This window comes from Toxotes jaculatrix, chromosome 3 (genome assembly GCF_017976425.1).
Source record: "Toxotes jaculatrix isolate fToxJac2 chromosome 3, fToxJac2.pri, whole genome shotgun sequence".
Lineage (NCBI taxonomy): Eukaryota > Metazoa > Chordata > Actinopteri > Toxotidae > Toxotes > Toxotes jaculatrix.
Window position 1 is genome coordinate 1,200,109 of NC_054396.1, and position 16,496 is coordinate 1,216,604.

Here is a 16,496-nt window from a genome sequence, read left to right on the forward strand (position 1 = left end):
AAAAAAAAAAAAAGAAAGAAACATGAGAGAGGATTGAGAGGATGCAGTGATTTAGAGAGCCAGCTTCAGTTGGATGCATTTCTAGGTTAAAAAATATTGACATAACATTGATATCAAAACCCATTCCAGACATATCACTGCCCTGAGTGCATAGAGGTATTGATATAAATTGACATTCATTTTTTCATCACAGAGATCCACGGGAATCTCACAAGAGAATTACCTAAAATCTTCAAATGATGTTTTAGCATCTGAACAGAAAAAAGGATTTGACTTCACACACAAATATGTGCTTGGCATATTTCTTGGAACACCAGAACATGAAAAGCAATTATTTTATACTTCTTTGTGTATACTTTAAAAATTGGGCGGATACAGGGGAAGTGGAACAAAAATCCGAACACAGATTTCACTGGCAGATTCAAGGCTCTGTCTGTAAAATGATGTTAACATGAGACATGGGCTTTTTTACACATTACAACATTGAAAAACACTTGTACAGAGATCATTACACTGAGTTTGGTTTATATTCTTGACATTTTTTATTGGTTTCATTTTGGGAACAAGGTTAATTAAATATATTTGAAATTAAACTTTGATTTCAAAAGGTGGTTCCTCCATTTTTCTTCTTCTTATTATTTTTTATTGAATATCATATTTCTCATACCCAGTAATTCATGTTCAGAAATGAAGGCTGCCGACACTGTTGAAGGATGTGAGGTGGAGTGGAAAAGAGAAAGGGCTGGTTGAGTTAAATGCAGCAGACTCCACACGCTCTTGACCTTAATTGTCTCTCCAGAGACTATTCCTTCATATCGTATACATATGAGAATAATCAACAGCAAATAGACAAAGCAGGCCACCTATTTTAAAATCCAATCTTCAGTGTTGGTGAGCTGCCTTGGAAAATCATTCATTTAATTTCCCCATGAATATCCAGACACGATTGGCTGGTCCTGCGCGAGAGGCAACACCAGGACGGATTAATGGGCCTGGAGTTTTATGCCGGCACGATCTGAGCTGCTTTGGCTTTTAAGCTCCAATCAAGTGGGGAAATGGGAAATGATAACTGTATCAAAATAAAAAGAATCTCCAACTGACCATCACAGTGAGAGCTGACCCTGAGCCTTAGCGCTGACAGGCCGCTGCTTTACTGTGGGGAGTCGTGCGGTAATATGGATGTGAGAACAAGCCGTTCCGACGCATTGAGTCCATCAAGCCGTCTCCGGCATGATACGTGTGGATAATGACAACAGGAAAATGAAAAGATGAAGATAGAAATCAGCCTGTGCGTGGACGTTCAAGCTGCCAAACAAATTGGTCTGTGATTTGTTGTGGAGAGGCATTTCATTTACAATGCTTTTCACAGTGTCCTTTAAGGTAAACGGCATCAAAACAGAGTAGGCCTACAGCCCAGGAGACGTGGTTATTTTTGTGCGGCTGCTTTGCGTGCCAGAAGTGTCAAAATTGCCTGCCATTTGAGAGGGCAGGTAGATGTCAGATCCTTTTAATAAAAGCGGCCCCCAAAGCCTCTTATGTTTTCCCTCCCCGTGCACCAAAACCTTCTTATTGTGGCCTTAAGAGGGGACAACAAGCCCACTGATTAATTTTAGATCTTTTCCATGAAAAGAATGGCTTACAGTTTAAAGCAATCTCGCACAATGTTCAGGCAAGACATGAGGGTAGATTGTGTTATACCTCAGGGATGAATATTACACAGGACTGTTTGTCCTGTTTCATAGTCGTATACAGTAAAAGCCCATATGGGGATCAGCAGTATCACAGTCTTAAAGTGGGACTGCTGAGGCCACTGTTATTATTAGATGGATGTCAGGAGTTAATCCCCTTCCACACACACACACACACACACCGCTGGCACATTTGGTGGTACATGCATCTTTTTACCAATTTATCTCTTCTGCTTTTGCATTTTGTATAATTCAGGTATTTACTGAATTTCTATGATTAAGATTTGTAATTTTGTATCTAAACTAGACTGATCAGACACAACACACAAACACACACACACACACATATGTACACACACACACACACACACACACACTGATGATTTTGTGCAATATCTTAGCTTTTCCAAGGACTGTGTTCTTCTGGACAAAGACATCAGATGCTAGAGCCACTCTCCCAGTTTGGTGGTCATATCTCCTAATGCTCCTATTACCGCTGGGACCATTTGGACTTTGCATGTGTTCCAGTTGTTCCCTCAGCCCCTGGTACTTTGTGATCTTCTCGTGCTCCTTCCCACTGATGTCACTGTCGGTTGGGATTGCCATATCTATCACAACTGCCCTCTTCTGCTCTTGTCAGCCACCACTATGTCTAGTTGGTTGGCCAGGAGGTGCTTGTCAGTCTGAAACTTGAAGTTTCACAGAACTTCGACCGACTGTTTTTATATATATATATATATATATATATATATATATATATATATATATATATATATATATTTAATAACACAGTAATATCCAGGTTAGGTGACTCATTACATAACAGCACATGAAGGAAAGTAAACCAGCTGAAACACGCTTTAAAACCAACACACAGTCAGTGCCGGTTTATCACCATCTTTAATGTTTCCAAACACCTACTGTGGATATGAGACTTGTTCTCAAGTATTGTGAGATTAGCTAAGAGAACTGGCTCTAATCCAAAGATCTGTAATGCTTCATACACAATGTTCAGTGCATTCCACTCTGCTATACACAACAGAGTCCAGTTCACTCCATTCAATCACTAGATCAAAATAAATAAATTAAAAAAAAAAAAAAAAAAGACAAACAGCCAATCTTCATCCATCCAAAGCTTTTTAGTGACTGCATAAAAACACCTTTCCATATTATAACTTTACTATCAGGGCTCCAAAAAGGCCTGGGCGCATCCTGTCAATGGACCTTTACGTTTTGAGAGACTTGAATGAACTCGGACAGGCATGCATCATCTGCATATCGTCTGCCAAATGCAATTAGGCCCTGGCCCCTGCACCACTTATGTCACTGCAGTCAGAGCCTTTGGACTCAAATCCTCCAGAATTCGTTCTGTGGCCTATATTCACCACTGCTCTGAGGATTTTCCTTTCTCCCTCATGACTGCCCAAGGCCTCCTGAGGAAGGCTTGTCTTCACCTGACTCACTACAGAGCCAGAGGCTGCACACACACACACACACACACACACAGACCTGAGTTGATCTATTAGAATTGTATAAAGCAGAAGAAATCATGTATGGTTGCTTCAATCATCCACTGATGCAAATGAAATGAAAAAAAAGGGTCACATTCTACAAAATGCCCTTTGCATGAAAAATTCTAATGGCCAAACAATCTCATTTTTATTTATCAGAGACTGTTCTGACTCAATAACATGAGTCATCAAAGGAAATAAAGGGGAACACATGCTGCATGTGCATTGTGCTGTTCACTGTATTGAAAAGGCACATTATAGGTATGGTAGTTCAAACTTGACCCAATAAGTAACTGTAAATTGTCAGGGACTGGTGGTGGGTGATGGTTGATTAATTATCACTCATTAGATAATTTAATTTAATTGGGCTGTGTGGTGGAGCACTAGTTGGCACTGTGGGAGGGTTTGAGTCCAGGTCTGGGCACTTCTCTCCGGATGCTCCGGCTCCCTCGCTGCAGTCCCAGAATCTAGCCACAGGGGTTTCCAGCAAGTGACATCTGTGTCGTCCCCAAACCCGGGTAAAATAGAGGTGCCAAATTTGAAACATGCAAATCATCGGTTTTGGATGATTCACTGTGGTGACCCCCTGAGGGGGAACAGGTAAAAGTGGAACAACAACACATAATTTAGTTAAATTGTGGACTTGTTTCAAACTTTTCTGATGGTTTGCAATTACAGAGCTCCACAGGCTCTCTGGGGTGTTCTCATGTCTCAATATCTCACCATGTAAGCGCCAGGCCATGAGTGGATAATGGCCAAAACTACAAAGCTGAAGGTGAAAATTCATGTGTCTATAACTTCAGTAGTATGAGCAGAGCAGCCCCAGCATCCGCTCCCCAGGAAGCTTCGTCCAGCTCCTTCTAAGAGGGGTCCTAGTGATCCCAGACCATGTGGGATGTTTAGTCCCTCCAACAAGTCCTGGGTCTGTCCCATCGTCTCATTGGGTGTTGAGCTAGTAGTCGCTGTGAGGACATTTTTGACTGGTCCTCACAACTTTAGAGAGCTTTTTGAGGGTTCAGATTTGGTTTTAGGGTTCAGGTTAGAATCAGGTTTAGATCAGTGCTCGTGTAAGGGTTGGGGTTGGGCGTTGTGATGGTTAAGGTTAGGGGCTCAGGGATGCTTGATGTCAGCGTTTGTCCTGATAAAGACAGTAAAACAAGAATATATGTGTGTGTGTGTGTGTGTGTGTGTGTGTGTGTTAGGACATTTCTGTAAAGTGAGGTTGTTGTGCTGCTTCTTTCTTCAAGAGGGAGATAACTCAGCAGCATTTGAGTCCATGGTTAAGATCAGACTTGCAATTAAGTTGAATTGAAGTACTTCAGACCTGATCCAAAGAGTTGCTCAAAAAACTGTGATGAGTGAGATAGATAGAGTGAGTAGTCCAGATGTTCTCAGGAAAAGATATAGTAAATTACATCAGGAGCATCAATTTCCTGTTTCCTCCCATTTAGTCTGTCATTCAGATCAACTCCAAACTTCAGGACCTTCAGTATTTGGGGAAAAAGGTACCAGAGCTACACGACACCTGTTATTTCAATGTGTCCCACACATATATCAACACTGCATACTTTGTGCTGTATATATATTTCAGTATTTTACTCTGTATACTCAGCATCTTCAGCACAAATCTCACAATACAGGATTAATGTAATTCCATCTTATTTTCAGGTTATAAACTTTGACGTCCCTATGAAATATGATTAGAAAATAAATATTTTAGATCAAGTTACTGTGATAACATTAGGGTTAGAGAAAGAAACAACAGAAGATGGAATGAGAGTTCCTTACAAACATGGGAAAACAAATATGTGCATGTGTGAGGTGGCAGAGGCGAGGCAGTGTGACAGGCCACATGGCAGCTGTGGGGTGGTGGTGGGTGGTGGGGTTTGGCGTTCAGGAGGCCAGGTGACGGCATGACAGGCTGAAAAAAAACCTCCACAGTGCTTCAGGATGGAAACCTCGGCTGCCAAAAAGACTCACGCGGGAATCCAGTCAAACAGTCAGTTCTGCTGTTCCCAGCACAAACACGCCACATTGGCTTGACACGCCAGGTTTTCCTCTTTGTCGGCACCCCCGCCCACCCCCCCAACCACAAACTTTTCCTGCTCTTTCAGAACAGAAGAGGGAAGTAAGCAGACAGACTGCTGGACGTGAAGTCAGCACTTACAGTTTGAGCTGCCACAAAACCAAAGTTCTGATTTTGATGCCATTTGTTTAATGACTTAAAATCTGATAAGATGATAAATAAGGTAAAACATCAATCAATTCAATCATGGAACACCGTCCTGCCTGCAGGTTGAACAGGTGCTCCTGCAGTCTTCTCCAGTTCACTGTCAATAACCATCCCTCCTCTCTCATCCACTGTATCACTCCATCAGAAAGAAGCAGTAAAGAGAACACGAAGCCTCAGCTCTGACCCTCTCACCACCAGCGTGTCACCCGGTCCTGCTGTCTTCAGGATGAGATGGGTGTTACATTCTCCATGTGACGCTGCTTCCTGTGACACGTTGTGATTTCCGTGAGATTGACAAAGGCTGTGTGCTCTTTCTCCTCCTTGACTCCTGTTTTAATCTCTTCACTCGCCTTAATCTCCACTACTGCTGCTCACTGTGTGCTAAATCCATGTCATGACTACTCTTTATTTTGAATTGATCTTAGAGGATATCATGTTACTGCCCAGTTAGCCCAGCCCAGCTTGGCCTCTAGTCACAGCTACCTTGCTAATTGTGTTGCGATAGTTTGAGTTAGCTGTTCGATATTAACTTAGATGTGATGGGCACTCCAGATAACATTAGCACAAGCTTAACAGTAACCAAGTGGTTCAAGTCGCAGTTATCTGAAGGACCATATTTTCTGACATTATATGTACCACAGGGTTTTGTTTTTCACCTGCCTGCTGAATTATTTGCAGTCATGGAACTAAAATCCACTGCTATGCTGATGATACTCAACAGTTTGTTCCTGTAAGGGCAGATCACCATTTTTAAATTATTTGTATTTGTGTTTATTTTTGTAAATTAAATAACAGCAACTGTGTGATTTCTCAAAGTTTGTGTTTGATCCTACCCTCTGTTTTGATCAACACATTAAAGACGTCACCAAGACCGTCTGACCAGGACTGAATCATTGTAACGTTTTGTTTTCAGGCCTGTCACATGCTGGTACTAAAAGCCTTCAAATGGTTCATAATGCAGCAGCTCAAATTTTAACCGAATCCAGAAAATGTGACCACATTACACCAGTTTTAACTTCCCTTCATTGGCTCCATATCCACATCAGATCAGACTTTTAGGTGCTTGTAATGACGTACAAAATCCTCCATGGGCAGACCCCTTCATACCTGTCTGATCACCTTAAACTTTATATTCCATCCTGTCCTTTTCTGGTTTTTATTGTGGCTGATTAGTAACAAATAGTAAATCAATATTAGCATCAGCCTTAAAAACCCAGGATCAGCCCATCGATTTCTAACATCTAACTATCTTCTGACTGTTTTATGATAATGCATTTTATGCAAATGAAGCAATTTCAACTGCATAACCTAAAATGCAAATTTGCAGTTTTTTTATTTTAGATTTATTCACAAGTGTTCGAAGAAAAAGTGTCTTGTTTTGTTTTCATGTTTAAATACAAAAATATGTCAGTAAAACATGTCTTTTCTGTATGAGTGAATCTTTCTGACAATAGCTTGTTCTTCATCTGCTGATGCCACAGTTGCATCCTGCACTCACTACTACTGTATGCACCTGTGACCTATTACTGTGACCATGTCATGCAATGCACTGTAAAAGGTATAGAAGTTCAAATTGCCTTCATATAGTCCAGAGCTCTGACCAGATCACTGAAGCTAAAAGCTACGCTGCAGCACTTGTGCGTGTTCACAAAATAAAATGTCTAACTGTGAAACCACAAAGGTTTCAGGCTATTATGGCAGCTGCTGCATTGGATGCTGATTTGTAGAATATGAACAGTAACCCTCAGGAACACACTTCATTTTTTGTAATGAGTCCAAAGACAGTCTTTTGAAAGAAATAAGAGAGCGCATTGAGTTACTGAAGCTAAGGTAAACAGATTCAGGAGTAGGTAGAGGTAACTGGTTGGGGTCGCGTAAGGCATCATAAGACACGCCTGGTTAGGGGCTGGGATCTTCACTTCTCCCAAAATCTGCTCCTGAGCTTTGGAATTTAACACCAATCCTGATGCTCGTGGAACAGAAGCTAGCCCGGACATGACACACATCATGACTTCAGGACTCTATTAAGCCATTTTGAAATACTGTCGGCAAGCAGCTCCCTGTGTTGGGGCCCTGGTATCTTAGTTCCACTGCTCCCCTCACTAAGACGCACTTTCCCTTTACTAAAACCACACACCTGAAATAAATCACACCTAAAGTAGCACATACTAGAACCAATTAACACCTAATATCAGCACTAATAGTAACACAATAGTTGCAGTTCTTTAAAACAGATTATGTATGATATGTTTGATCTGTTTTTTCTAACCCTTAACCCTAACCCCAAGATTTAAAAAAAAGAAAAGAAAAAGAGTTAAGGTTACGTTTCAGAAAAGGTACTCAGATGGTATGAACAATACCAGAGCAGGTACAGGGGACACCAAGACATACCACATCTATCATTTACATTATTTATCGCAGCTGTGCTTTTCCTGCTGTGACATGTCAAAGTGTCACAGCGTCCGTATGGAGGCCACACAGTCCTGTAAAGAGGTCTTATCATGCAGAGCAGACTCAGTGAGCAGAGCTGTGAGTGTGGAGGCCTCGTATAAGCTATGTTTGTGTCCTATAAAGGCTCAAAATAGGTCTTTTTCACAGAAGACATTTTGACTTGTCATAGTAGTTAAACACACTGATGTCAGTAATATCATTAATGATGGCTCCATCCTGTTCTTTACACCATGACAGTCTAGTGTAAAATGACTGTAAAATGGTTAAAGGACTGCCTTTTATACAGCACTTTTCTAATCTTATGGACCACTCAAAGCGCTTTTTATACAACGAGCTCACATATTCATACAACACTTTTTCTTTTCTAACATACACACATTCACACACATCACTTCAGGGGGCAAGCTGGGGTTCAGTATCTTTCCTAAGGACACTTCGACACATGGACTGGAGGAACCAGGGATCAAACCACCAACCCTCTGATCAGTGGACTCTCAAAGCAAAGCAGCTAAATGGAATTCAGCCATTATCCAGTTTATTATTCACTCCTGTGTTTTTTCCTCCTGTCGTGCAGCTTCTGTAAAAAAAAAAAAAAAAAAAAAAAAGCATATCTATAGTATTAAAGATGTGCTCCACAAATTCATTAGTGAATCATGTCACTGACACTAAACTGAAGTCAGCACCTAGTGCTAACAGGAAGAGATGGGATGTTCATATAAATATTCATATTCATATAAAGTGGCTAAGTGCAGGTTCTGAAATCACTTCCTGTTTGTTATTCAGTCCACTTTATTTACTTAAAGACAATTTATTTTATTAAGTGTTTACATTCCAAGAGAAACATATCTCTCTATGCTCTAAAAAAAAATCACAAAATACCACAGTGCAATCCATCATGTTGGATAGATTTAGTTTAGTTAAGCAACTTTTTGTGAAGCTTTTTTAGTTTATTTGACATAATTATTTGACCTGTGAACACCTGAACATGACATGTGTCCAAAATCTCACTTTAGTGCTAATTATTTAGAATGTCATGATTAACATGTCAGGTTTTTAACATTAAGACCAACTTTTTTTCCTCTTTTCTGATGCTCTCCACAGGCCTGTATATCCGTACAGAAATAATACTAAAAAAAACAAACAAATACAAAAATCATAAATATTAATGGATATATCTGTAATTTATCTGCTGAACAGGACAAGACATTTAAAGAAAAAAATGAATAATGGATAAAAATGTGTACGAGAAAAAAAACCTGCTTCCCTCAGACCCTTTGGGTCTGGACTGTTGATTTAAATTGTAAGCTTATAAAAATCTGTTAGTGGCTTTAAATTCAGCCTTTAAAATATTATTTTTATAATTGTTTGGGGAAAAAAGGATAAAAAAGAAAATTCCTAACATTGTGGGGAAATAGTTTGCCACATCCAGCCAGTATTTATGACCCTCACATGCCTGCAGGCAAGAAGCACGAGTTCCTCAAATCAATGCTGGAGCTAATTGCTGTTAGAGCTAAATAGAGGGGCCTGGGTTACAGCAATAGGATCAATGTTTATTGTGTGGATGAGCCGGCAATTGTGCCTGAATAAACTCAAATTAGAGTATTTCTGCCCTATTTACATAAGAGTAGCACTGAGACAACGGGCAGTAATCCTTCCATGCTGGGATGCAGGTGTAAAACAAAACAGGCTAGAGACGTTTTTAAGATTATTAACAGGAAAACTAGTGTTATAGGACGGAAGCCTGCTGTGCTAAGTATGGCACTAAGTCTGTGGGGCTTGAGGTAAATCATCACCTTCCTCCACCTACAGTATAACATGGACTGATTTAAAACAAAGGGCAGGGGGCTGAATTCAGCTGAGCAGTACTAAGGTCAGTGAAACATTAGGTGATGGTTTTGAATTAGTTAATTAAACGTGTGATAAAATTTTAATAAAGATTTGTAAAAAGACAACTTTTTTTTAATTCTACTTTTAATAAGACTTAGGAGACTATTTCAGAGGAAATGAGAGTTTAAAAGGTTAGAAATCAAACGAATGTGGGGCTGCCTGAATGTGAAAAATCTCTTTGGCAGCCTTTCTATTACTTTATAACAGAGATATTATTTTTGTCATGCATGCTCATGGGTTTCTCACTGTTAAGGTTGGCTGTATTTTGGTCCTCATATTCTGCAAACCGTTCTCAGAAGGTCAGTGGTCTAACGGCCCTGATTAATAACAAAAAGAAAAGGGAGGGGGGGCAAAAAAGACTGTCCTGCTGCATGGAGTAAGGATACGCAAGGATAAAGGATTTTTTTCTCCACAACCTGACAGCCCAAAAGTTGTTCTTCCTGGAGGCTCATAACTGGTCTGCAAAACTGACAAAAATAATGATCAGATCCTTTATGAAGGGGCTTTTTTATTTAGCTGTACAGTGAAATCAGGAAATAAAGGCTGGGTAATATATATATATATATATATATATATATATATATATATATATATATATATATATATATATATATATATATATATATAATGACAGCAGTTCCGTTCATATTACCCAGCCATGCCTCATGTTGCTCCTTTTTATAGCCCTCCCTCCCTCCTCTCTCCTCGGACTCTAACTTGTTGGAGTCCCTCAGGTAAAATGGCCCGCAAACACATGAATTCAGCGCGGCCCTTGTAGCGAACAGAAGAGAGGCTGCTGCTCATTGTAACTCCCACACAACACGGTGGATTCCAGCAAACTTCTTGTGTGCCTCTTTAGAGTAAAAAAAAGGCCTCTCTTTTTCATTTGTCCTTGTATACCTCTGACCAAGCTAAGTCTTTTCTCTCTCTCCCTCTCTCTCTCTCTCTCTCCCTCTTTAATCCGTCCCTCTATTGCAGGAAGAAAAAAAAACACAAAACCAGGTTCACGCAGTGCTTTAGTGGCTAAAAGTGAAAGAGCTTGTGTTTTTTCTTTCCTTTTTTTTTCTTCCCCTCCCTGCCCCTGAGTTGAGCCTTGAATCGGTTTGGGAAAATTGCTTCTTTTGAATAGAGAGAAGGAAGAACAACGTTTAATAGGATCCGAAGGGAGTCTCCGCTTTTAAACAGGTGGAAATTGGACGTCCTCGAATTTTATACCAACAGTAAGTAAGTATATAAGCCGGTGTAGTTTAAAAAAAAAAGAGGGATCCCATCTCGGAGGATTAGCAGCTTTCTGCTGCTGCATAAAAAGAAAAAAAAAATGCACCCAAACTGAGAAAGAAAAAGATGAATGTCTTATTAACCAAGTGAAAGCAGATTCCTCCTCCAGTGCGTGTTTAATGATGCAAACACAATCATGAGCATATTCACCCATTTCCTTCAGTGATTTTTAAAAAATATTTATATTGATATATTTATGTCTCATACATCTCATAGGTAGCCTCTATAAACTCGTGCCCACGCCCCCTGAACCCCGCCCCCCCTCCGCAGAGCGTCCCTCCTCGTGGCGTGCAGGTTGATGAGGGCGTCTCCCTGTCACTCAGTTAAGAGTTTGGGTGCCCGCTGATGTCAGGAGACAGTGATCCGAGCTGAGGAGTGGGCGGCCGCTGCCAACATGTGACAGAGAGCAGTCGGCTGGTTTCTCCACAGAACCATCTGACCATTAAAGAGGTAAACTCCGACACCGACTCAACTTTCAGGCGCTCGCATTCTCCAGGAGCTGAGGCTGTGCAGCATCTTTGTCTCTTCTCGCTCTCTTCTTTCTCTTCTTCTTCTTCTTCTCCCTAACGAGCTCTGTAATGTCCTGTTAATTTTGTGTGCACTAGTTAATGAGCATTAATCCATCACCCCTGGATGCTATTGTTGCGGGGGGTGGTGTGGAGGGGGGGGGCGGGGGGCGGGTGGCCATTTGAATGCAAATTCGTGACACTGTGACAGCAAGGTGCTTATTAAACTGATGTGTCCTCCTGTCTTTTCTGCTGGGAGCTCAGGAGAGTGAAAAGACGCGGGGCAGCTGGAGGAGCGGGTCGGACTATACCGGTTGTTGCTCACACCAAGTTCTGCTCTTGCTGCAAAGAAAACAAAAAACAACATCAACAACAACAACAACAAAATGGCAAGTTCTGCCTCGCTGGAGACGGTGATGTCCTGCGGTAGGACCGGACCGTCCGCGGCACCCAAGACCCTGGCCTTCTCCATAGACCGGATCATGTCCAAGAGCTCGGAGCCGAAGGGGAGCACGGAGGAGCGGGCAGAAGGGAAGAAGCTGCTGGGGCTCTGCTCCCCGGTCCCCTGCATGATCCCGCTGCAGCCCTTCAGCTACGACCTCCAAGCCAAGGCGCTGATGAACTACTCGGAGCTGTGGAGAGCCAGTTTGAGGGGGACTTTTTGCGGTTCTGCAGCCGCTCCGTGCAAAGGGAACTGCGGCTTATGCGGCAAAGCGGAGCCGAGCTTGAAGCAGCCGCTGCTGACGTCGGGGAGCAGGGTGGTGAAACCGCAGGTCATCCACCAGGCCGTGGCCGTGCCCAGCGGAGGCTCGCTCTACTATCTCAACTACCTGGACTCTGCGTACCAGCAGTCCGAACTGCTGGCCGGACACTGGGTTTCCAACCCGCAGGCGCAGGCCTCTCTGTCGGCGCACCACAGACTCTTGCTGCTGGAGAACGCCAAACTGGCAGGGGTCGGGGCCGACAAGTTACCCACGCCTCAGTACCCGCACAAGGAACATCTGCCGGGGCAACTGGACCAGATAGTGAAGGAGAACCACGGCCTGAGCGCCGAGAAGAACGGAGTCAAGACGCACAGCAAGCTGAGCGGCAGCGGCACCGCAGACGGCAAACCCAAAAACTTCACGTGTGAAGTGTGTGGAAAGGTAACGTGTTTACTTTATTTTTTTTTCGTTTATATTCATTTTATCTTAAATTTAGAATTAATGTTTTTAAGTAAATAATAATAATAAAACACCCACTAATGTCTCCCATTATAACGAACATTTCCCCTCAAAAAATTAATAACAAAATAATAATAATAATAATTATTAAAATCAGATTAAATTCCAGATGGTCTAAATAAAATGTTTTTACGCACAGATTTCCGAGGCACGTTGCCTCTAAAATCACTGGCGTTATCAAAATTATTCTTTATAATTTATTCTTAATAATACCCTCGGTGTTTATTTATTTATTGTTATTCTCCGCAGGTTTTTAACGCGCATTACAATCTAACCAGACACATGCCGGTGCACACCGGGGCCCGGCCCTTCGTGTGTAAAGTATGCGGCAAAGGATTCCGACAGGCCAGCACGCTGTGCAGACACAAGATCATCCACACGCAGGTGAGGCGCGGTGCGCGGAGACACGTTCACCAGCATCCAGACTTTTAAAATCCCGCGCGGGGTTTCGTTCTATTTGATTTTCTCTTTTTTATTATTAATATGATTGTGGATTTTTTTTTCTGTAAAAGGAGAAGCCTCACAAGTGCAACCAGTGCGGGAAGGCGTTCAACAGGAGCTCGACGCTCAACACTCACGTACGGATCCACGCCGGGTACAAACCGTTCGTGTGCGAGTTCTGCGGGAAAGGCTTCCATCAGAAAGGTGAGTGCTCCGGCCTGCTGTCATCTTCTAAAAGGCTCCACATCAGGATGAGGATTATCTCTCCAAACTCTGGACCTTGGCTTTAAAATTCATATAATATTCCCAAAACATTTCGGCGCGTGTGTGGGGAAAAAAAGGGGGCCAAAAAAAAAAAAAAAAAAAAAAGTTTAATTTTTGTCTTTTGTTGCGTTCTGTAGTGTTTCCTCAAAAAGAGAAAACTTGTTACATGATCTCATCTATTTCGATGCTAACGAGCATTTTTCAAAAACCACAGAAATAATCCTCTCATTTTAAAACAATGACAGTTTCCATTAAAAAAAAATCCTGGGAACAGATAAATAATTTCACTTGATTTTTTTTTTTTTTAAATAAAATAAGATTTTCCCAGGTGTTTTTATTCTTATTAATTATTGCCTCGTAAAGTTATAGCAGTATATTCCTGTGAGCCAGCTGCTGGATGTTGCTGTTTATCTCTGCATAGTTTGACTCCAGGTGCAGAGGAAAAGAAAAACAGGTTATTATGAGGTATTTAATTCATCATGAGGATTTCTTTTTTTTTTTTTCTGGACAATGACAGCTGCTTATGCTCTGCACTTATATTTCCTGTGGTGGTGCAGCCATGCATGGGTTTAAAGAAACTGCAGGGAAATGTCTGCGTGTTTTATTGTGAAGGAATCTCCAGAGTGGCTTTGAAAGAAATACTGGCAGGGGTGAAAGCATCACCATATGTTGCTGCTGCTGTTGCTGCTGCTCTTAGTTATGGATGAGAGTAATGAAAGAGGAAATAATTGCAGGCCCCACCGACGAGTGCGAGGCGATCAGTGGAAATAGGACATGTCACTTTACACGGACTAATTCTCCCTTCAAGACGGCAGCATTTGCTCTGGGTCAGCTGCTAGACCCCAGCCAAGTTGGGGGAATCGGGGCTTCTTTTTTTTTTTTTTTTTTTTTTCGGTTGTTGTTGTTGTTGAGTTGTCGCTGCGCTTGATTTTGACAAAGTTTGACAACTTCTTGACTTCGGCACACAAAACCCTGATTAATGAAGTCTAGGCAGAGGCAGAGGGACAGAGGAGGCTCTAACTTCACAATGAACTGCTGACCTTGGTGGGAGGAAAAGAAAAGAGAAAGAAAAGAAGGCCTCTTTCATCCTCACTTTCCTAGAAGGTTCCCAGCAGACGGCAGACAGTGTCTCACTTTCTCCTGCTCTGCTTCAACCCTCCATTAAAAAAAAAAAGGGAAAATAAAAGGTTCCATCTTTTTCAGTCTATTTCATCTGTGGAAAATTCTTTTGTTTCATTCCAATTTTCTGCAGCTTCATTTGTAGGAAGCTTTGGATTTTTAAAAAGTCACAAAATTGCAACACAAACAGGTGCAACTGAGTTTAAATAATCCAGAATCAGACTGCAGATCACTTCTGAGAGATGGGTCTTTGTGCTGCTGCTCAGCTCAGAACTCAGTTCACATTTTTATTCATTCATTCACACAAAGACCTGCCATCCAATTTTGATTCCACACTTTATTTTGCAGGGGAAAGAAACGTAAGGCAGCTAACGTCTTAGTTTTAAGCTGATGTCACACAGGAAAATGTCCATGTTGTGGTGTATAGTTTACAGTCACAGGAAGTGTGATGTGAGTTGATGGGACGTTATTCACGCTCTTGTGCATGGAGGTTTATGTTCCATTCAGTTCAGTTGGAGTTTTTAGGAGCAGTTGTAAAAAAAAAAACAAAAAAAAAAACAGCTGGTTATAATTTCACCTTTTTTGCCCGTTGAATGCTTTTCAGTTTTGAACAGCTGGTTAGAATAAATGTGAAGACATGACTATTTAAAAAATCGTATTTCATTTGTTTATTTTATATTTATTTATTTACTTATTCTCCAGGAAACTACAAGAACCACAAGCTGACGCACAGCGGCGAGAAGCAGTACAAGTGCTCCATCTGCAACAAGGCCTTCCACCAGATCTACAACCTGACCTTCCACATGCACACGCACAACGACAAGAAGCCCTTCACCTGCGCCACCTGCGGCAAGGGCTTCTGCCGCAACTTTGACCTGAAGAAACACATCAGGAAGCTGCACGACAACGGCTTCTCTGCGGCCACAGAGGCCTCCAGACAACTGCAGAGCTGAGCCGCGCTGCTGATTCCTCCCGCGCCCCAGCATTTGAACAATCTAATTCAGAGTGCGAGGCCTCAGAAAGACTTGGCTGGGCGTCCTTGCTGTTTGTGGCCACGTTGAACTGTTTTCCAGAGAGCAGGTTGGGGGGGTGGTGCGATGAAATCGGACACGAGCCCTTAACAAGAAAAAATAAAGAAAGAAAGAAAGAAAGGAAGTTTTAAGGATCCTGTTCCCTGAGTGTACCAGCAGCGACACTGTAGGGACTAAAGACCAGGGATGAAGATCCAACATCCTTACACTTAACACTGGTCCCATACTGTAGGAGTATTATAGTTTTGTTTTTGTTTTTTGTTTTTTTTGTCCAGATAGAATTTCTTCCTGCTTTGCCAGTTACAAGCATCAAACAGGGGGGAGAAACCATCAGTCTCCCTGATGGATGGAACTGTAAATAATAGGTTATGGAAATTAAAAAAAAAAAAAAAGTTATTTAAAATGTGAATTGTCTGGGGGAACGCATCGCCATGTTGTGTATTTCACAAAAAAATGTTAATGTGAATGAATAAGTTATAACTTATAAAACTGAATGTTTGAGCCATGTTGTTTCCATTTTTTTTTTTGAAAGGCATTTGAAAATAAAATTGAATAATATGATGAAAGTTGTATTGACTAAGTTTAGACACTTTTATTTTGTGGGTGTGGGTTTTAGCTGACTGGTGCAAAACGTGGACATTTTTTTCTAAATACTAAATACACGGTGACAACAAATCAACACAACATTAAAAACAGCCACACTTCAAAAAAACAGCGAATATACTGAGATTTGTTGTGTTTTGTGAATTGTTGTTCTATTGGCTGTTTTCCGGTTTGTTTGTTTTCTGACTTCATTCGTTCATTTGTTTGGTTTTATTAGATGTATTGCCATGTTTTGAACCCCAGAACCAAAGAGCAGCGTTA

At 41.5% G+C, this 16,496-nt stretch overlaps 1 protein-coding gene across 1 annotated transcript; it reads left to right on the plus strand.

The window, feature by feature from the left end:
* Nucleotides 1-11,940: 11,940 nt before the first annotated feature.
* fezf2 (FEZ family zinc finger 2) lies at nt 11,941-15,554 on the plus strand. The gene is made up of 4 exons (XM_041034514.1): nt 11,941-12,699; nt 13,027-13,161; nt 13,290-13,422; nt 15,304-15,554. Exons 1-4 carry the CDS (start codon nt 11,941-11,943, stop codon nt 15,552-15,554), a joined length of 1,278 nt encoding a protein of 425 aa, XP_040890448.1.
* Nucleotides 15,555-16,496: the final 942 nt, after the last annotated feature.

Bases quoted from the DNA above. Each gene is read 5' to 3' on its own strand.
- fezf2 (XM_041034514.1), top strand. From the start codon at position 11,941: ATGGCAAGTTCTGCCTCGCTGGAGACGGTGATGTCCTGCGGTAGGACC. The intron at 13,162-13,289 runs GTGAGGCGCGGT...TTTCTGTAAAAG, and splicing joins ACAAGATCATCCACACGCAG to GAGAAGCCTCACAAGTGCAA. The intron at 13,423-15,303 runs GTGAGTGCTCCG...CTTATTCTCCAG, and splicing joins GAAAGGCTTCCATCAGAAAG to GAAACTACAAGAACCACAAG.